At 46.3% G+C, this 17,273-nt stretch overlaps 2 protein-coding genes across 5 annotated transcripts in view; one reads left to right on the forward strand and one right to left on the reverse strand.

Moving 5' to 3' along the window:
- The window catches only part of ACVR1B (activin A receptor type 1B), a 32,434-nt gene extending 15,171 nt beyond the window's left edge, over nucleotides 1–17,263 (reverse strand). Inside the window, exons 1-2 of one of the 4 annotated variants that reach the window (XM_024736553.1) lie at nucleotides 17,247–17,263; nucleotides 441–680 (exon numbers count right to left, since the gene is read on the reverse strand). In XM_024736553.1, coding sequence (XP_024592321.1) covers nucleotides 441–615 — 175 coding nt within the window. In that variant the 5' untranslated portion in view covers nucleotides 616–680; nucleotides 17,247–17,263. Of the gene's footprint in view, nucleotides 1–399; nucleotides 681–2,855; nucleotides 3,021–17,246 lie in introns of those variants that run through there. The other 3 variants (XM_024736555.1, XM_024736554.1, XM_024736556.1) reach the window with 3 other exon arrangements.
- On the forward strand, nucleotides 16,083–17,236 carry LOC112394048 (translation initiation factor IF-2-like). The gene is made up of 2 exons (XM_024736557.1): nucleotides 16,083–16,245; nucleotides 16,763–17,236. Exons 1-2 carry the CDS (start codon nucleotides 16,106–16,108, stop codon nucleotides 17,148–17,150), a joined length of 528 nt encoding a protein of 175 aa, XP_024592325.1. The 5' UTR covers nucleotides 16,083–16,105; the 3' UTR covers nucleotides 17,151–17,236.
- Nucleotides 17,264–17,273: the final 10 nt, after the last annotated feature.

Below are 17,273 nucleotides of genomic sequence, written 5' to 3' on the forward strand. Positions count from 1 at the left end.
AAGGGTGGTGTCTGATACTCCTCAGCCTTGATGGCCGTCCTTTCCAGCTCTAGTTCCTCTTCCCATTTTGCCATCACCATCACACCAGAAGCTTCCTTCAGATGGCTTAGGGGCCGCCTCCTTCGGGATCAGCCCCAGGCCCTCCCGTGGGGACCCCTGCCTGGCTCTTCCACATCTCACCAGCCACCAGTGGCTACTCAGCCACGACCCACATCGCAGCTTTCACCTCTGCGGCTCACTCGACAATCTGTTTCCCCCATCCTCGGACCTACAGACCGGACCTGGGAGGAATGCCATCCCATGTCACCTCCGGGAGCATCAAAAAGGCACCTTTACCTATCCTCCAACAAAGGGGTGGGGGCAGAGTAGGGAAGGATGAAAATGACAGGGGTGCCCTACCTCCACGATGAGCCAATAGTCCAACAAGGGTGTCCACTCACCGCTGGGCACCCTCAGGTCGATCTTGTTGCAGAAGTCAGTGTAGCAGCAGTGCGTGTTGCGCAGGTCCTCGGAGCTCAGGCAGTAGAAGGGCTTCCCGGCGGGGACCAGCTCCACTTTGGGGATGCAGGTGCGCACATGGTGCTCCATCCCGTCCAGGTTGAAAATGGAAACCATGCAGGCCCCATCTGTCTCACACGTGTAGTTGGCCTGTAAGCAGCTGGTGCACGCACAGAGCAGAGCTGAGGGAAGTTTGGGAGCGGACACTGACATTAATGGTGAGGTCTTATCCCAGGTCCTTTCCCAGACTTAGAATACAATCCCCCAGCACACTTGATGTTCCAAAATAAGGCGCTTTTACAGAGATGGGGCCAGAAAGATGACATCGTCAGTGGGGGCCCAACCTTTGCACCTGTTTATTCTGCTCACAACAAGGCTTTCTGGGTCCCACCACTGTCCTCTAAGTGCTCTAGTTTATGCCTACAAGAAACAGAGAAACTGCCTTTTTAACTTTTAGACTTTGACTTATTAAAAAAAATTGTTTTGTGGCTAGGAAAGCCCGAGGATGGGAGGAAGGCACCTTCCCTTCGGAGACTAGAGGACCCCTCTCCCCACGTACTCTAGCTGACACCACCCGGGTTCCCTGGAGCCATCCATCATCAACCCCATCTCCTTTCTCTGCACCAGGAACGCCCACAGTTTCCTGAATGCAGTGTGCGTGCTCTCACACATGCTTTTGCTGCAATGCTTTTTTTCCTAGCTAATGCTTACAAGTTCTTTAAGAGTCAGCTTAAACGTCACTTCCTTTGAAAAGCTTCCCGACTAGTCCAACAACCTCCTCCATCCTTTAGTCCCCAGCAGGTGCCCCTCTCAAGAGGGGGCAAAAAGAACACCCTCCAAAGAAGATAATATTAGTGCCTACTTCATACAGTCATTGTGAGGATTAAATGAGCTAATGTACAGAAAGTGCTCAATAAATCTAACCCATTCTGAAAGACAACTGGATATCACTTTATTTTTTTATTTATTATTTTTTTTTAAATTTATTTATCTTATTTATTTATTTTTGGCTGCATCGGGTCTTCGTTGCTGTGCGCGGGCTTTCTCTAGTTGTGGCGAGCGGGGGCTACTCTTTGTTGCGGTGTGCAGGTTTCTCATTGCGGTGGCTTCTCTTGTTGAGGAGCACGGGCTCTAGAGCGCAGGCTCAGTAGTTATGGCACACGGGCTCAGTAGTTGTGGCTCATGGGCTCTAGAGCACAGGCTCAGTAGTTGCGGTGCACGGGTCTAGTTGCTCTGCGGCATGTGGGATCTTCCCACACCACGGCTTGAACCCGTGCCCCCTGCATTGGCAGGTGGATTCTTAACCACTGCGTCACCAGGGAAGCCCTGGATATCATTTTTAAAAGCACTATATATATATATATATATATATATATATATATGTATGTATAAATTTTTTTTTCTTTCAAATAGGTAGTGCACACAATCATCTCTGGAACTAGTGAGTTTGGCTGGGTGTGTATTATCCGTAAGTGTGCACTGTTGACAGGAAATTACTGTAAATGAATTTGGTGCCTCTGAAAGCCAGCTCGGCAGTCCTGGAATCTGAAATCCTTTATTTATCCGTCTAACAAGAATAGCACAGACAGCAGCCGTTGGTTCTCCCCAGCACTGTCTCCCATGAGCCTAACCCAGCCCTGACCCCTTGGGATGGGCAGGAGGGTGACTTGAGCCACTAGGATACTGAGGGTGGGACTCACAGTGCTGAACAAAGCATTCACCCCGCGGGGATGCAGGTGGCAGGGCCCACCCGAGGCCCCGACTGGACACTAAGCGAATACTATCTGGATCCCAAGAGGGAACATATTCAAACTATGGCCCCTGGAGAAGAGACATTTATGACCAGTCCCGTGAAAAACCAGCCTGTCGTAACTCACCCCTTTCGGCTGTAAACAGTCTATCTTTGTCTCTTCCTCTAAAACACTGGAAGGCATCTCCTGGCTTTTCAAGTCCAAAGACAGATTCTAAATATCTCAGGGTCCAACCCCCTCCTTCCCCAGGCTTTCTGTAAGTGACACGATCCTTGCCATCCCCACCAAGGAAACAAAGGAGGGCGAGCACAGACAGGTAAACGGACAGTGTGGATCTTCACTGCACCGCCTGTGGGATTTTTCTCACAGCGTCTGATCAGAACCCTTTCTTCTGGGAGAAATTCCAAAACACGCAGCTACCTGCTGAAGGGCTCGGGTAGTGTTATATTTTAAAGGCAGGAAGTTTAAAGCAGGTACCCTTTAGACTAGGATCCCAAACATAAAAGGAATTTTAAAAGTAAATTCCTCCTAAATTTCCTTCTTCTTGCTAACTGAAATTTACTTCTGCGACTCTCAGAACACACTGCCCAAACCTCTGTGACTCACCCTGGAGTCCTGACTACTCATCCACGAGTGCAAACGCCCATTCCTCTTTGTGTCAACGGGGACGTTCGGGCACAAAAGGGGTCCCCGTGGCGCGCACACCTCTCAATACACGCGCCCCGACGTCCGGCGATGAGAACAGCCTCAGGTCTATTTTGGGAAGCAAGAAGGGAAAGCGAACAACTCCCAGAGGGCTATTCTGAGCACAGTGGGACACGCGGGCCAGACCCGCAGCCGCCTTTGGAAAAGCAGCTCACTTCGGAGTCCGTCAATTAGCAGGCAGGGAACCAGAGCCTCTGCTCCCAGACATGCACTCTCCTTTCCTTGGTTCATGGCCTCTTTCACAGTGATTCATTCTGGAGAATGAGCACACCCACACGTGGCTCATTATTTTTGGGAAGTACTTAAACAATCTTGGTGTAAGACAGGAAAGAACAAAAGTGGTGAAATCTATGCTAGACGGGACGGAGGACGGAACTGGGAGCAGGGCCATGCGGCTTCGTGATAAGGGATTGGGCAATAAGCCCCTGACTCTATCTGGGCTTCGGCCGCCCAGCCAGAAAATACCATTTATGTTACAGAGATGGTATGAAGATCAGCCCACATCTGCTAAGTGCCGTGGGTACTCTGAGAAGACTGCTCACATCTGTGTACATCTCTGCTTTTACAGAGTGAGAAGTCTGAAAAAGCTATTTTTGCAATAACCATCACACCTGCCCACACCCCTGCAGAGGTTCAGTTAGTCACTGTCACTAGAGCCACAGCAGAGCATCAAGGCAGGAACAGGCCACACAGACCCAGTGCTCAAATACCAGCTCTAGTGTTAGTCACATGGCCTCGAGCAAGTCAGTAACCTTCCTGCACCCCAGCTGCCTAATCTGTAAAGTGGGACTGTTAATTAGTTCACAGGACTATGTAAGAATCACATGAAATAAGAGATTTAAAAAGTGCTTAGCAAATAGATGCTCAATGAATTTTAATCCCTCCCTTCAATGTAAAACTCAAGTAAACACATCCACGTACAATGTGTCTCTCGAACCACTAATTAGGAAGTGCCAAGTGACAGCAAGACCACAGCAAGGAACTGCTGTTTGAGTCTCAGCTCTGCCAGTAACTGGTCGCGTGGTTTTGGGCAATTCATTTAACCTTCCTGAACCTCATTTTCCTCACCATTAACCAGAAAGAAGGGGTTGAACCAGATGACCTCTAAAATCCTCCACTTGAAATCTGAATCAACTTTTGTTTTTAAATTCACATTGTCTGGATCACTGATTCAACACTGGGAAGTTCTGCTTTAATTCCATATACCTTTTCCTGAACTTTAAAGGCAGACTAGTCTTTAAATTGTCTTCTGTTAATATTCATTTTTCATTGAAACAAAGTAAGTGACAATAAAATTACAAAACATCTGAATTTACTAAAACTCTACTAGGACACTAAATCACAAACCTAATTTTGATTTCTTTGAAAAGTTAAATCTGGACTAATGATAACAGCTCTTTATAATCTGTTTCATAGTGACACATCAGGTGAAATCCGCCTACTACACATGTGTACATAAACAACACGTACCTAAAACTCTCAGTGTTCCATCACCAAAGAGTTACGTAGTAGAAACAACACAATCGGGAAAGCCAATGGCAGAAGAGTAACAAAACCAATCTACAGAAAAGCAATTAAAAAGTGGTCAGAGTGAAATTCTCACTAGCACAGCATTTTGTTACTAACAAGCTAGTCAAACCTGAACTAAAGACATTTTGGCAGGATTTGAACGTGGTGCCAAAGTGTGATTAGAAGGCGGTCTGTGGTAGGATGTCAAAGCAAATTTGATTTGTGAGACAGGATGTGTTTGGAGGAAGGCTGACAAGTCCCGACCTGGGCAGACTCTGTCTCACTGCATGTTATGTAGGCACTAACACACTGGGCCTGAGCAAAGGCACCCCCACCGCAGGCCCCTCTCTCCTGCCCACGGCATACTCTAGCAGGATACAGTAAGGCTGTTGCTTACTGGAAATTCCCAAGAACCACCATCCAGGACTAAACTCACAGCCACTCAATCCACATCACCGGGGGACAGGATGTGGGAGGAGCAGGGTGGGGGCACCGACCTCAAAAGGTAAGAGGCATGCTGCAAAACACCCACCTTTGTGCTGGTAGATGAAGGTCCACGAATGTTTTAAAGCTACAGTTTCTATGATTTTTAGCTTATGTATATGCTCCTTGGGGATGGTAAGTTTCATCCATTTAGCGTGGAACAGGGTCCCATTTAGGGACACTAAACCTGCCTCTTCCAAGCTTCACTGGGCAACCTTCTAGTTCTACAGGAGCTAAAATGTGGTGCCCAAATAGCCCGTGCCACCCTTCCTCCTCACGATTTTACAACTTGATCATAAGCTGCCTCTGAGCCCTCATCTTACCAGATGGCAGCATCCATCAGGCAGGCCAAACTGATAAGAACAGCCTATTACAACCCATGATTATTTTAATTATTCTTCCATGGACCCTATCCAAACTCCCTACAGCTTACTTGGGATAGAACAAAGACTACAATTCTACACAACTCTGTGATCCTGAATAGCCAAGATGATCTTGGGAGGAAAAAAAAAAGAGAAAGAGAACAAAGTTGGAGGGCTCACACATCCTGATTTAAAACTTACTACAAAGCTACAGTTATCAAAACAGTATGCTACTCCCCGAAGTACAGACTATAAATCAATGGAATAGAATTGAGAGTCCAGAAACAAATCTATACATCTGTCATCAACTGATTTTACACAAGAGTGTCTACAACATTTTGGGGGTGGCAAGACTAGTCTTCAACAAACGGTGCTGGACAACCAGAAATCCACATGCAAAAGAATAAAGTTGGACCATTACTTCACACCATATACAAAAATTAACTCAAAGTAAGTCAAAGACCTAAATATAAGAGCTAAAACTTATATTCGAAAACTTCTAAAACTTTTAAAATGAAAATAGGGGTATATCTTCATGACCTTGGATTTGGCAACAGTCTCCTAGATATCACACCCAAAACGCAAGCAACAAAAGAAAAATAGATGAATTGGCCTTCACCAAATTAAAAAATTTTTGTGTCTCAAAGGACAATATCAAAAGAGTGAAGAAAACAGAACTTACAGAATGGGAGAAAATACTTGCATATCATGTATCTAGTAATGGTCTTGCACCCAGAATATGTAAAGAACTCTTAAAACTAAACAACAGGGCTTCCCTCATGGTGCAGTGGTTAAGAATCTGCCTGCCAACGCAGGGGACACGGGTTCAAGCCCTGGTCCGGGAAGATCCCACATGCAGCAGAGCAACTAAGCCTGTGCACCACAACTACTGAACCTGCACTCTAGAGCCGGCGAGCCACAACGACTGAGCCCTCGTGCCACAACTACTGAAGCCCACGCACCTAGAGCCTGTGCTCCGCAACAAGAGAAGCCACCAGAATGAGAAGCTCGTGCACTGGAAGGAAGAGTAGCCCCCACTCGCCACAACTAGAGAAAGCCCGCGTGCAGCAACAAAGACCCAATGCAGCCAAAAATAAATAAATAAATTTATATTTAAAAAACCTCAACAACGACAAAAAATAATTTTAAAACAGGCAAAGGACCTGAACAGACATTTCTCCAAAGATATACAAATGACCAAAAAGTACATGAAAAGATGTTCAACATCATCTCAAATGCAAATGAATTTCAAATTCAAATGTAAATCAAAACCACTTCACACCCACTAGGAAGGCCATAAGAAAGTGCTGGTGCAGACTCAGAGGAAACTGGGACCCTATACACTGACAGTAGGATCATAAACGGTGCAGCCACTATAGAAAACAGTTTGATGGTTCCTCGGTAAGTTAAACATTGAATTACCATATAACCCAGCAATTCCACTCCTAGGTGTATATCCAGAAGATTGAAAACAAGTGTTTAAACAAAAGCTTGTACTCGAATGTTCGTAACAGCACTATTCACAACCATCAAAAGGTGGAAACCCAAATGTCCACCAAACATAGAACGGATAAACAAAATGTGGTATAGTCATATGATGGAGTGTTATTCAGCTATAAAGGGGGATAAACTACTGATATTCACTACACTGTGGATGAACTCTGAAACATTATGTTAATTGAAAGAAGCCACATACTGTATGGGTCCATTTACATTAAATATCCAGAAAGCATTATTAGTGGTTGTTAGGGGCTTGGGGGAGAAGATGGGGAATGCTGGCTTAATGGGTTACTGGGTTTCCTTCAGGGTAAAGAAAAAGTTCTGGAACTAGAGAGTGGTGATGGTTTGTGTACCATTATGAAGGTACTTAACACCACTGAATTATACACTTTAAAATGGTTAAATGTGTTCTACCACAATTTTTAAAATACCATAAATCTCTGTAAGATAGTATGTATAATATAATCTCAATTACAAAACAATAACAACAACCTAACACGAGCATACCAAAAAAAATGGAGGTACAGCGTCCTTCCCAAGTCCCTAGGCTCTCAGATGTCCCAGGAACCTGTAAACTCCTAAAGGAGGGAACCAGTGTCCTTCTCTTCTTCATTTTCTCACTGGTACCCAGCACAGTGATCCGCAAATAGCACCACGATTAATAAGTCTCATTCAACAGATCTCAGCCTAGCAATCTGAGAGGGAAGGGGCTCTGCCAGAGTGGACACGCTTTTATCCATTTTATATACCTGTCTACATTTTCATTTTTGAAAGAGTTTTACTGCTTTAAGAAGACAGAAAGAAAAAAGAAAGGGCTTCCCTGGTGGCGCAGTGCTTAAGAATCCGCCCGCCAATGCACGGGATACAGGTTCAAGCCCTGGTCCGGGAAGTTCCCACATGCTGCGGAGCAACGAAGCCCATGCTCCACAACTACTGAGCCTGCGCTCTAGAGCCTGCGAGCCACGACTACTGAAGCCCGCGAGCCTAGAACCCGTGCTCTGCAACAAGAGAAGCCACTGCGATGAGAAGCCCGCGCACCGCAACGAAAAGTAGCCCCCCGTTCGTTGCAAATAGAGAAAGCCCGCGTGCAGCAACGAAGACCCAACGCGGCTAAATATAAAAATAAATAAATTTTAAAAAAAAACAAAGAAAAAAGTTGTTCAGCAACTACTGATTTAGACAACTGCCAAAATGTTTATGAAAATCTTGAATCGGGTTTAAAAATGCAGGTGTCTGGCACTAAACTATCACAAAGTAGAGGTAATGTTTGTTTCTCCGGGGGGTGGGGGGTTGGGGGGAAGACAGCGGGTGACGCTGCAGAACTGACACAGTACCAGGCAAAAAAGTCCTACTGCATTAAAATACGGCAATCAGACGCTATTACTAACAAAGACTCAAGCTGCATTTCCAGCTTTCACAATCGTCAGAATTAGATTGTAAAACTACACTAAAATAAAACAAAACAAAAACTCTTAAGCGCCCAAGAGCCATAATAAAGTCAAATTTTACATGTGTAGTTGGTGGTATCTAAAACATCCAAAAAGTATACTGGTAAAAAGCACTTACGAAAAAAATGTAACTGACTTAATAAAGGAAGCTATTTGTATGACGAGGGGGGAAAACGCACAGATTTAACAATAAGACATTTGATAAGCTTGGTATTTAATTTCAATCTGGGAAAAGGTCTCAGAGTGGGTTTTGCATAAAAGAAAGGTGTTTGAAAAGCCAGCTCCACACTATATCTATTCTACAAACTGCCTTTCTGACATTCTACTTGGAGACAAACCCAACCCCAGAGAGCTGTTTAAACAAGTCACCCTTAAGCCTCAGGTCTAGAGAATGAAAGCTTTGTTCTCACTCAAAAAAGACGTTTGATGTTTATGCTAAGGAGACCTGTCACTGCGACTTAACTTATGGCTGACGGTAAATGCCTGAACATCTAGCAAGGGCCCACCTGCTGCCCAGGAGAACGTCAAGGTAAAGCTGGAAGGAGTGGCATCACTATGACAGAGCATGTCCAGTGTTCCTGGGACCTAAGTGTACAGACTCAGCTGTCACATTCAGACTGCCTACTAGTAACTTGGTATTTCTCCTTTACTGACACGTTTATATTGACGTGTACAACCATTCTGTTTTCTTTCTTTGCTGTACTTAAGCAGACACACTCGTGGCTCATTAGAGCAGGGGATGGTATTTATCAGTGGCAGTCCTATTTGCTTCCTGACCTACTTACTATACTATGGATGTGTGGAGAGGCCACAGTGTACATCACAGTTTTGAGGGAGAAGAGGGATAGGAATGACTGTTTCAGGCAACTGGGACAATGAAGGAGAAAACAAAATCAGCCAGGACGGAGAATAAAACTAGAGGTTGAGATCAAGTTCATCTGGCTGGAATAAAATGGGTAGGTGGTAGAATAAACAGAGATGCAAGAGGTGAGGTAGGAAGTGTGATTAGGATGTTCCAAGCAAGTCACAAATGTTTGCAGCATTTTGAAAGACTGGGATAAAAACTGTACATACAGGAGACAATAAAATTACAGCAGGACAGAACTAGAATTATTTACCTAGGATTTTGCTGAGAGGATGGAAAAGAGACGAATGAATTCAATTAAATTATTAAGTACTTAAAATACGCAAGGCTCTGTGATAGGACGAAGACATATAAAGAAAAATAAGGTAGCTCCTAGCATCAATTTTTAGGGGGTAGAGAAGCGAGAGTGGGAGAAGCAGAAAACTATAAACCAGTGTGAACCTCTATACCACTGATATGGACCAAAGAGAAAAGCAGAGAGGATGGAGTCACTGGCTGGGGGATAGGAGGAAGACAAAGTGGGTCCCACACTGGAGGATGGCTGGATTTGGACTAGGCTAAGAAGAGAAGGCCAAGACCAAGAAAAGCACAAGGCGTGTTAGGTCCAAAGTAAAGAGATGTGACAACAGCGCCATGGTTCCAGTCAGAGACAAGGGCAGTAAGGGAGACTAGGCCAGACTGCATGGATTGTGATGCCAGGCTAAGGGGTCTGGAGCTGATCCTGGAGGCCACAAAAAAGTGACACAGAAGGTGCACTTTCCAAAGTTAAATCCAGTGGTAGGAAGGATGACAAGGGAGAGACAGGAGGCAGGGACTGGTTAGAAAGCTACTTTAACAGTCATTACAGTACACAGTAGAGTGCAGGATTTAGAGCATATGCTTTGGAGTCAGACAGACTTTAGGCCCACCGCTTAACCTCTCTATGTCCCAGTTTTCTCATCTGTAAAATGGGGATGAGAGTGCCTCAGAGAACAGTTGTACAGAGTAAGCGATGCAGCACAAAGGCTCAGTGTAACACTTGAGTAGACAGTATACATTCAGTAAATCAGGTGCTTTTATCACTGCTGTCATCCTAGTGAATGAGAAGGGTCAGAGCTCTTTGTGGTTTTACGGTTCTTCTCACAAGCAGAAGTCAATTTGTGTGTAAACGTCTCAATGGCAAGGACAGACTCGCTCCTCAGTATCCCTCTCAACACTAAGCTTGGCCCTGCGTATTAGGAATGAACGTTGACTGAACGTGATTCAAGCTTATCTACTACAAGTGTAGAATGTAATGTATACAAACATACACCAAGACAATATGCAAAGATTTGGGGTAAGGCAGGTTCGACACAAATACTTATTTAAAAAAATATCCTTCAATTCACAAGTTGAGATTCCTCAACTCAAAACATCAAAACCATCTAAAAAGTTTATCTCCAAAGCACCCACCATCTCCTCTCTCCGCCAAACACTCACAAATATCTAGGAAAAGGCAACAGGCAGTAGGTGAAAGCCACATGTGGTCAAAGGACTTCTTTCCACATGCAAGGTCCATCCATGGGATGACAGGGTACCAGGTCTCAAGGAGCCGCAAGCCTATCTTGGGAGAGTTCTGTTGTTTCCCTCTCCTGTTTTCCTTCTCCTCACATCACCATCTGACTCACCACACACACATTTTTAAAAACAACACCTATTTCCTATTTCACAGTTTCTGCAGAAGACCAGGTGCAGCATGACCGATGTCAGCTGGGGCTGCTTTCTCACCTAGGGCTGGGGCCTCTCTCAAACCCACTCGTTGCTGCCAAACTCTAATGCCCCGTGGAAGAAGGACTAAAGCCCCCATTCCCCTCCTCGCTGATGGCCAGGGACCACTCAGCTCCTGGTCAGCCTACAGCTCCTGCTCATGCGGCTCCCATGGGCAGTTCATACATGGATGTTTACTTTCTTCCAAGCCAGCTGGAGCATCTCTGCCTTCCTCTTCTGCAATCAGCTGAGAAAATGCTCTGCTTTCAAAGGGCTAGCCTGATGAGGTCAGGCCCACCACGGTAGCCTGCCTACCTGGAGGTGCACTGATTTAACCCCTTCACAATACAGTTGACCCTTGAACAACTCAGGGGTTAGGGGCACTGACCACCATGGAGTCAAAAACCCACGTATAACACAACAATCATCCCTCTGGATCTGTGGTTCCGCATCCACGGATTCAACCAACCTTGGACCGTACAGTACTCTAGTCTGTATTTACTGAAAGAAATCCAAGTATAAGTAGACCCATGCAGTTCATACCCACGTTGCTCAAGGGTCAACTGTACTACCTGCATTCATGTGTGACTGAGTAACCGGGAAAAGGTGTGTATGTACCTAAGGCTAGGAAACTTGAGGAGAGGAGAGCAGCGGGGGGACTGTGGTAGACAGAATCACCCTGTACTTTATTTCTTTATTGTCTATTTCACCAGCCAGAAGGTACACTTCACCAAGGAAAGCATTTGTCTCCTTTGGCTTACTGTTGTATCCCTGCACCTACAGCAGTGCCAGGTATATGGTAGGTGCTCAAGGGTTAAAGGAACCTTTAGATCACCATAGCAGTATTCGATATACGTATATATATATACCTGTTTAGTTTATTCACGGGCTGGAAACGGGACTCTTAACTGTATACATTAAACTTTTGGTTCAGTGAAACCATTCAGGAATCCTGGGAATTCCACATCATATAATTTTCTCTCTGCCACAATCACTGTATGGCTTTTAACAAGATACAGTCGATTCTCGTTATTCGTGGATTCGTATCTGTGAATCTGCCCACTTGCTAAAATTTATTTATAACCCCCAAATCAATACTCTCAGTGCTTTCATGGTCATTTGCAGACATGCGCAGAGTGGTGAAAACTTTGAGTCACCCAATGCACACGTTCCCGCTGAGGCTGAACAAGGCAATGCTCTGGCTTCTTGTTTCAGCTCATACTGTTAATATGTGTCCTTCTCATGGTATGTTCAGTGCCAGGCTTTTTGTGTTTTTCCTTGGTGATTTCACTGTTTAAGACAGCCCCCAAGGGCAGTAGCTTAGTGTCCCGAAGCTCGAGAAGACAGTGACATGCCTTACGAGAAAGAAAATACATACACTGAATAAGCTTCATTCAGGCATGCATTATAGTGCTCTTGGCCCTGAGTTCAATGTTAATGAATCAACAGTGTAAATTAAATGAGGTGTCTTTAAACAGAAACACGAACAACACAAGGTTATGTACCGATCAGCTGATGAAAACGTGTGACCAGCAGCTGCAGGGACCTAACCTTGTGTCTCCCCCAGGAGCAGTGGTCCAGTATTTGCGAATCCTGTGTTCAAGTGGGCCTCACACAACACAGTTACGGCAAATAACACAACCTGACTGGATTAGCCCCATTTTACAGACGAAACAGTGAAGCGGACAGGGATGTGAAGTGGCAGTCCCCCGCGCACTCCAGCACACCATCCTGTTTTATGGTCTTCACAGCCCTCATGACTGATAACTGTGTTTACTCATTTATTTTCGGTCTGAGCCACTGCAATAGTCAGTTCCATGAGAGTTCGGGATTCTTGTCCACCTTGTTCCCTGTTACCTCCTCATGCCAAGAACCATTCCAGGCACATACCCAACCGAATGAATAAAGAAACCTCCTATATGTAATTGTGTAAATATCAGGGGGATTGATACTTTAAAGGGAAAGGCAGTTACTTTCATCGTGTTAAATTCAAAATATTTAGCGAGACAAATGCAGGCTTCAGACTAAGTGGAGAGAGAAGAAAACCCGAAAAGAACACCAGAGCTGCCTGAAGTGGCGCTGTCTCAGACACCCGTGGGCAGGTAAGACTGCTGGGGATGGCAGCTGCACAGCTGCACCAAGCTCCCGAGACTCTACAGAGGAAGAAGAAAGCTACACTCTGGAACGGTATTTATCCGCGACGGAAAAGCCAGCAAGCAGAGAGAACAGGCAAGAGCAGAGATGCTGCCTCCAGGCCCAGCCGCACGTTGAACCACGTGTGAGAGAAGCTGAGGAGAGCAAAACCCGAGAGCTGGACTCGAACCTGGCCGTGATGCCGCCCCTGCAGAGTGACAGAAATGTAGCCGAGACTGCCGGGGACTGACGGCTCCGGAGCCGATTCCCTTCAAAGGTTTGGACACTCCTAGGCCAGGCGGAACTGATGGGCTCCGGAGGCCCGCAGCACTTCCAGCATCGGGGGGAACTGATGAGCAAAAGGACTCCAGGATTTTCTTCTTGTGAATACAGAGAGGAAAATGAGGTAAGACCCTCTTACATCAACCCTACTGTAACAGACAAATAGCACAAGAACTCGAGACAAAGAGGCGGGATTCCAGAATTAATGTTCACGGCTGCTCTGAGCAAAAACTGAACAGTAAACAATAAGGATTTCAAAATTAAAACAAAAGAGCCACTTCAGGATTCTAATTTAACCTTCAGAAATAAAGACGATCTCAAGCACCGTGGACTGAGAATTCCATTCCACCTCAACACCCCGTACTCCTGAGTTATTATGAGAACAGACCGCGACGCAATTCAACTCGTGCTCCAAAATGCAACAAGCAGCTTCAACAGGCCATGCTGGAAGAAGCAGCACACCTCATCATCATCTCCTGATTCATATTTTGGTAGCAAGGTTACAATTAGCTCACCGGTGGAGAATAAACCTATTTATAACACAGCAGTCCACCTGAAAGACACAATCATCTAAAAAGGTTTTTAGACAAAAATGAAGCGCAGCTTCTTCCTGTACTGACTGCAGATTCCCAAGGTCCTTTCAGATGAAGTCCTCAGTCTAACCTTCCTGTGTTCACAGGCACCATTCTGGCCACCTCTCAGCCTCCATGTTCTTATGTAACATTTACATAGTGCCATAAACATACCCGGCGTTGCGTAAGAATTAAAACCTTGCCAAACCAATAAAGCCTAAAGCAGGTCACTCCCTCCAGACTGCCTTTGATTAGCAAAGGTATGCTGCCCGGCCTAAGATGTAAGGGCCTGTCAAGAGACAGAAATTAACTTGAGGAAATCTGAACCGGGTCCACAGAAATGCACAAAGAAGAAGAAATTAACCACACTGTGACATATGATGCTTCTATCAATCCCAAGAATTACTCTGCCCCATAAGATAAAAAGTAACCCAACATTGCCTGGTCTCTGAAGTCAGAAACTGTGTCTAAAAATACCTCCCAGCCAACTGGCTATCAGTAAGTCAGTCTCACAAATGTCCCAATAAGAGCAACACAGACCAGTTCCTTACTTTACAGAGGCAAAACTGAGGCAGTCACAGAAAGGTTAAGTGCCTTATTCAAGGACAACCTGTAAGGGAGCAAAGTTCAGGGGCTGGAAACCAGCCTCCTCCCTCCATCTGGCTCTAACCTTTAACCAGAGTAGCCATTTTATTGTTTTAATCACATCTGTTCCCGGAGTTCTTAACAAAACTAATCTGAGATTCTCTTTTTCTCTATGAGAGTTCACTTTCACCGTAGTTCGAATTCATGTCCACTCAACAAAATTACAAGACTTGGCCTGAAATTAAATTTTTAGTTTACTCACAGAAATTAAAAATATTCCTATCAGAACCTCAAATGTCTCCCTTGTTACTTTTGTCTTAAGAAATAAATATCACGCTCTCCTGCTACTAATTCAATTTTACATTCTCAAGTACTAATGTGAAAATTCCAAAGGCAGGCCTTAAAACATGGCCCACCTATCAAATGATGCTGTTTATAACCTGGAACTCATGCTTCTTATCACTGGCCTTTTACTAAGTCGACATTAGTTCACTATTTAACGCAGACACCGACCCCTTGCTGCCCTCATGTCCTGTCCAAGTACCAGGCATCAGGGCTGGCTGGTTCTGTCATTCCTCCAGCCCGCCTCGAGGATCACAACAGAGGAAGTGCAGGGGAGGACAGCAATCAACTTCTTGTTATCCCACAGCCTCTATTTTCCCAGAACTGATGTCTTACTTGAAGCCTTTTGCAACAGTGGTCTCTGTAGCATGCACTATTGGCAACTAGATGTGTCCCGGAAAAAACTGTAGTGTCTGGCCAAATTTAAAGGCCTTCGAGAATGCTTACTGGACACACAACCTAATTCCCAATTTACCAAAAAAAGAAAGCAACTTCCTATCATGCCCACCCATCCTCACGCCAACAACATCCATTTCAGGAAGGTTACGGAAAATGAACTCTGCCCCATTCAGAACCAGCTGGATTATCAATTAAACATTCAAGGCTCACAACAAGAAATATCCCACCAGACACTACACCAAACCAACAGGGACACGGCTGTTAAAAATCTTGGATATATTAGGAACAGGATACAAATTCCTATGGAAGGAATTTAAAGATTTATTCATCACATGTAAAATAACAAACCTGAAGGCTGAGTCTCCTTACTTACTACCCTACTAGAGAAATAACATCGTGTTACACACTCCAAGAACATGGCCCATAATAAGGCCCAGCAAACAACATTCATGAAAACCATTAATTTACCACCAATGTCAGACTGTGTACATACACCTTCACCATGTCTATCAGACCCCACGACGCATTACCTATGCCACAGAGCAGCGAAGACCCAGGAACACGCGTGAGGTGACTTAGCAGAAGCATTAGCCTGTGAACAAAGACCCCACCGCACAGGCTGCACCACTGGGAACAAATATCAAGGCTGGAGGTAATGAACTTGTTTTTGAGACTCCAAAGTGGGATGAGGTCTTTTGTTGATTGTCTGGTTTACGAAGGAAGCCAGAACCCACCTAAGAACCATTCTTTTTAGTGGAGAGAAGAGAGCCACAGGACATACATTTGATCTCCCACCGCTGGAAGGTTAGGGGCTGCTGAGAAGTCAAAGCAGCAGGCTTTGTACATCGGGAGCCGATACAGACCTGGATCAGCTCTCCCAGATCTATCTGTGGGTCAATAATCACTTCAATATAACTGCCAAGTATAACCTTCATCTGCTACCCCAATGCCAACACGCATTTGTGAGGCTGCCCCCCAAGCCTCACAAACAAGACACCCAGCTGAGTGTCCCACAGAAAGGGGCTACCTCTGCAGCGGGAAGGGTGCGGGTGCTACCAGGGAGCAGAAGCCTGTGGGGTTTGGAAGGTAAGGGGTGTGTGAGGTGGGGGAGTGTGTAGGGAAGGGGCTGTGCGGGAAGGTAAATAAATCCTGCCCAAGGGCCGGGAGCGGCTCCAGTGCTGGGGTCTTTAAATGATCTTGGGGGTGGGAGGCAGGTTCTAGGATGTCACCTGAAAGGCATCCACAAAGTGACGAAGTGAATGGGCCCCCTGGGGTAGGGTGGGAGAGGCGAGGTGAAAAGCAAATACACCTAGATGCAGATTAACTGTTCTGGAACTAGGTTTCCTAGGGTTCGAGAGATTCCAAAGCCAAGCTCCCAAAACGTTTAGGGCCCTGTTGGTCCCATTGCCTCCACAGAGCTTCCGCGGGGCATGTGTATTGGAGGGGTGGGGGGGGCTGGCCCCACTGAACTCAAGGGACTGCGCGAAGGGGAAATGTGACTCGCTTTCCCAGAACATTAGAGAGGAAGGAGAAGGAGGGGAAGAGGCACCCCGAGCGCAGGAGCTCAAGGAAAGGTTTGAGACCCCTTCCCCTTTCATCTGAGGTGCGCAAGGACTCTCAACATGAGGATACCTCGGAGAGGCAAAGACCCCATCGCCCGAGCCCCACAATCTTGGCGGGAGAAAAGGCGCCCCCCAAGGAGCATCTGGAGAGAGGGAACGAAGACCACCGCCCCTGGACATGCTGAGGGGCAGAAACGTGGACCTCCAAATACTGGGGAAGGAAGCCCGCACTCCCCTCTATGGAACATGGGGGTGCTGGGAGCGCGACCCCCGAGAGCTCCCCGAATCCAGTTTCGCCGGGAAGAGGGATCAGGTTCCCAGGGGCCCGGCGTGAGCTCGGTCCCGGCTGGACGGCCGCGCCTCGGGGGTCGGGGAAAGCCGACTGGGGGTCACCACGACTCCCCCGCGCCCCCCGCCCGGCCATATTGAGTGCGTGGGGAGGGGGCGCGCTGTAGCCAGGGGCCGCTGCGCGAGGCCTCGCCCTCGCCCGGCCCTCTCCATCCTGGCCCCCGCCCCGGGACTCACCCTGGATCCCCCGGGGCCCGGACAGAT

Source organism: Neophocaena asiaeorientalis, unplaced genomic scaffold (genome assembly GCF_003031525.2).
Source record: "Neophocaena asiaeorientalis asiaeorientalis breed wild unplaced genomic scaffold, Neophocaena_asiaeorientalis_V1.1 scaffold134, whole genome shotgun sequence".
NCBI lineage: Eukaryota > Metazoa > Chordata > Mammalia > Artiodactyla > Phocoenidae > Neophocaena > Neophocaena asiaeorientalis.

Coding starts and splice junctions, on each gene's coding strand:
- LOC112394048 (XM_024736557.1), top strand. CDS start 16,106: ATGCCAACACGCATTTGTGAGGCTGCCCCCCAAGCCTCACAAACAAGA. Junction 16,246..16,762: donor AAGCCTGTGGGGTTTGGAAG/GTAAGGGGTGTG, acceptor CTTTCATCTGAG/GTGCGCAAGGACTCTCAACA.